General features: G+C 36.6%; 1 protein-coding gene across 1 annotated transcript; it reads left to right on the top strand.

Moving 5' to 3' along the window:
* Positions 1-6: 6 nt before the first annotated feature.
* LOC113214537 (dipeptidyl peptidase 9) lies at positions 7-3,246 on the top strand (the record flags this gene model as incomplete). The annotated part of the gene is given in 10 exon segments (XM_052276904.1): positions 7-507; positions 622-848; positions 920-1,145; positions 1,303-1,438; positions 1,556-1,696; positions 1,787-1,889; positions 1,972-2,148; positions 2,254-2,648; positions 2,729-2,949; positions 3,108-3,246. Coding segments are annotated over 9 exon segments (1,750 nt in total), but the record flags the coding sequence as incomplete, so codon positions are not given.
* Between the last annotated feature and the right edge of the window lie 333 nt (positions 3,247-3,579).

Genomic DNA, 3,579 nt, shown 5'->3' with positions numbered 1-3,579 from the left:
CGGAACGGAACGAAGGGTCAGCCAATGAGGAGGCGTCCCTGCGATACGGAACTCACTTTCGTTCGGTTCCGTCCCTGAAACATCATGAACACCCTTCGTTCCGTACCCGAAAATTTTGTTCTGTTCCGCTAAAATCTCGTTCTGTTCCGAAATCACCAACTCCATCGTAAACCCGCCATAACGTGTTTATATTTGTGATTCTCGTCTTGGTCTTATTTTTAGTTTTTCAGAGTAACTTATAGGAATTTTTATCTAAATGCAAATGAATTTCTTAGGTCAGTAGATCATGTTCTTCAGCCTTGTCAATTCTTATTTTTGAGCTATTCGAATGCTCCATCGAACAGCTGTTATTTTGGCCCTGTAGGGCGTAGGTATCATCCTAACCCTACCTGTTTCTAATTCTGCGAGGAAAAACTTTCTGATCTGGTGCAAAGTAAATGTTGACATTATGATTGGTAATCATACCGTATCTTTTGTCGAGAAGCTGAAGCACTAAATTATAGTAAGGTAAAAACATTTGCATCTCTACATTATATTCTAATTGTTTGTGCTGCAAGTATAGTGTTCTTTTTGTTCAGGTATCTACTTTATTTAGACCGTTTTTGAATATTTACTTTGCAGCTGTTTGACTTGAAAATGTCAGTACCTAAGAAAACATGGGGAGAATTGAAAGTTGCTGTTGGGGATCTGCGCCATCAACTGTCTGGCTTGTATGCCATGGTACCAAGCAATATAACCTTTCGATCTCTTCCAAATGGAAGAACAAGAATATATTTCTTGCCAAATCATATGAATGGAAGTGAAGTTCCTCTTTTATTTACTGATGTCAGTGCATCAGATAGTACAAGGTAGAACTTTAACACTGATTGTTTAATTCTGGTCTAATGTGTTGCAGTACTCTGACAGGTTTAAATTTCAGTTCTAGTTCTTCCCGTCGTCTTCAGCTTAATCAATTACTTGAATCAAATTTTCCGTCCACAACATCTGGTCTCAAACAGCCGTCTAGAGAGGAATTATTAATGTGGGAAAGGAAAAGACAATCACCATCATGGGGAATCACTAGCTATGAATTGCATTCAACAACAGGCAAACTTATTTTTCCTGCAGCTAGTAACCTCTTTCAATGTTTGGATACTGGATTTTCGGTGAGTTTTTTTTGGTTTTGTTTTTCAGCTTTAATTTAATAAGTAACAAGAGGGGTGTAGTATTTGTATATTTTTTTTATTTTGGCTTTCTTGATGTGAACTTCAATCCATAATGACAAGGTGTTTAGTTAAGTTTGACGTTAATTGTTTCTTGCAGAATGGAAGATTATTTCCAACCGAGATCAGAATAAATCTTATAGGAGCTAAGCTTAATCCACAAATATGTCCCTCAAATTCTGATCTTGTTGCTTTCATAAATAATCAAGATATTTATGTGGCTCATACAGTGACAGGTAAATATTTCTATATCCTTTTTTGTTCATTAGTTCTTATTCCCAGTGTAACGCCTTAGTTTTGATGTAAGGACAAAAAACAAAACAAAAAAGACTATCAATTGTAAATTTATGCAGGAGACACTCAGCGGTTAACTTTTGCTCACAAGAACACCGGAAGCATCGTGGATGATCCACTGTCTGCTGGAATTCCCTCTTATGTAATACAAGAAGAATTTTGTCGGTACCAAGGATTTTGGTGGCAACCTACCACTAATGGTACTATTTACATTCACTTTTTACCGCTGCCTCACAGTTTATTTATTCATCACTGAAATCCTCCTCTTTCTTTTTTTTAATCTTTTAAAGATGATGTGTATCGCATTGCCTATGAAGAAGTCGATGAGAGTGAAGTTAAAATATATGGTTTCCCTACTTATTTGCACAATAATGGAGATATTGAAGAATTCAGGTTTGCATGCTGATTGCAGATATATCCTAGTTCTAGTCCTTAGTTTTGCCAACATCAGTTGATTTTCATACTTACTTTCCAGGTTTCCAAGAGCCGGAACCCCTAATGCCAAATCAACTTTGAAGCTCCTTGAATTCAAAGTTTCTAGCACTTGTCAAATTATTGATGTTAGAGAATTAGAAATGATAACTCCATTAAGTATCCTCTTTCCTTGGATGGAGTATCTCGTTAGAGTTGGGTGGACACCTGAGTCTGATTTGTAAGAAATCAATGTCTTCACTATCTTCACAAATTGAGTTACTTTAGCTTGTACTACTTATCCTAATGCTTTGTTGTTGTTTTTTGTTTGTGTTTTTAAATATAGCATTTGGGTGCAGCTTCTAGATCGAAAACAACAACATCTTGAACTAGTTCTGATATCTGCTCAGTACTTTGTTGAAGTGTCATCACCAGCTGTATCCCCAGCTTCTTTTACACTATCTCCACAATCACCCTCTTACCTGTCAAATTCAAACTCCCCACCTATTAACCATTTAAATTATGTCAAGAAGAAGCCATTGGTTCATACATTATGTAGTCAAGAATCAGACCTTTGGATAAATGTGAATAATCTGTTGCACTTTTTCCCCAAAACAAAGCCAAATGAAGTTAAATTTATTTGTGTAAATGAAGATACAGGCTTTAGGCACCTGTATTTATACACAGTCCCACTATTAGGAGTGGCAAATGGAATTGAAGAAGCTTTTGAGGCAACTACAGGTAATCTTTTCTGTACCAGTATACTGTATTTAATTAAATGGTATAAATTTCCTTCACTTATTATTAATTATTTTCATCAGGTCAAGTTCCATCAAATGGCAGCCAAATCCCTCTAACTAGTGGTGATTGGGAAGTTCTTGGCCAACAACTGTGGGTGGATTCCGAAAATGATCTTGTGTTTTTCCTTGGCTTAAGGGAAAACCCTCTTGAGAAACATTTGTATGTTGTTTCCTTGAGACAACCTGGTGAAATACGGCTCTTGACTCAGCCTGGCTATTCATATAATGTTGATTTCAGTGAGGTAATTTTTATTTCCTAACTTTTGTTGTTATTTTTTGAATGCTTGCGAAGCATTTAACATTTTGAGCCTGATATGACCACTTACTGGTACATTGGTTAAATTCTTAGCTTTTCTTTTCTTCTCAAGAATCAATTAATTATTGGTCTAATATTTTTCAGGATTGTAAACTGGTTGTTATGTCATACAGTAATATTCAAAAATTACCAGTTTGTGAAGTTTTGAGATTAACCATACATGACAATAATACAGTTGATGGTATTCATCTAGCCCCTGTTGGTTATCTCATGGAACCGAGAAGTAAGTACTTTTACAATGAATCTTTGTCTCCATTTATTCATAGAGTGCATCTTCTATAGTGTGACACAGCTAGGAGCGAGCTTTTCTTATTGGAGCTCTTTTTAATTACCCATGTGTCTGCTGGGTCCCACCTATCCCTTTGCGTGAACGATTAGCAGCAAGTAGTTGCGCTACTTCTGCAGCAACATCTCGCTCAGAAAAGCTTGCTCCTAGTTGTGGTTTACCACAATAGTTTCTGTGGAAGCCCCCCCCCCCTCCTCCCTTCCCCTTGTAAATCTTATTACATGTAGGAGGTGTAATATGTAATTTTCATCAGAGAGTGGAATGATAGGT

Source organism: Frankliniella occidentalis, unplaced genomic scaffold (genome assembly GCF_000697945.3).
Source record: "Frankliniella occidentalis isolate FOCC.00 unplaced genomic scaffold, Focc_3.1 Scaffold4948, whole genome shotgun sequence".
NCBI lineage: Eukaryota > Metazoa > Arthropoda > Insecta > Thysanoptera > Thripidae > Frankliniella > Frankliniella occidentalis.
Note: the sequence above shows the minus strand (reverse complement) of the source record. Positions and strands in the feature narration are given on the sequence as shown.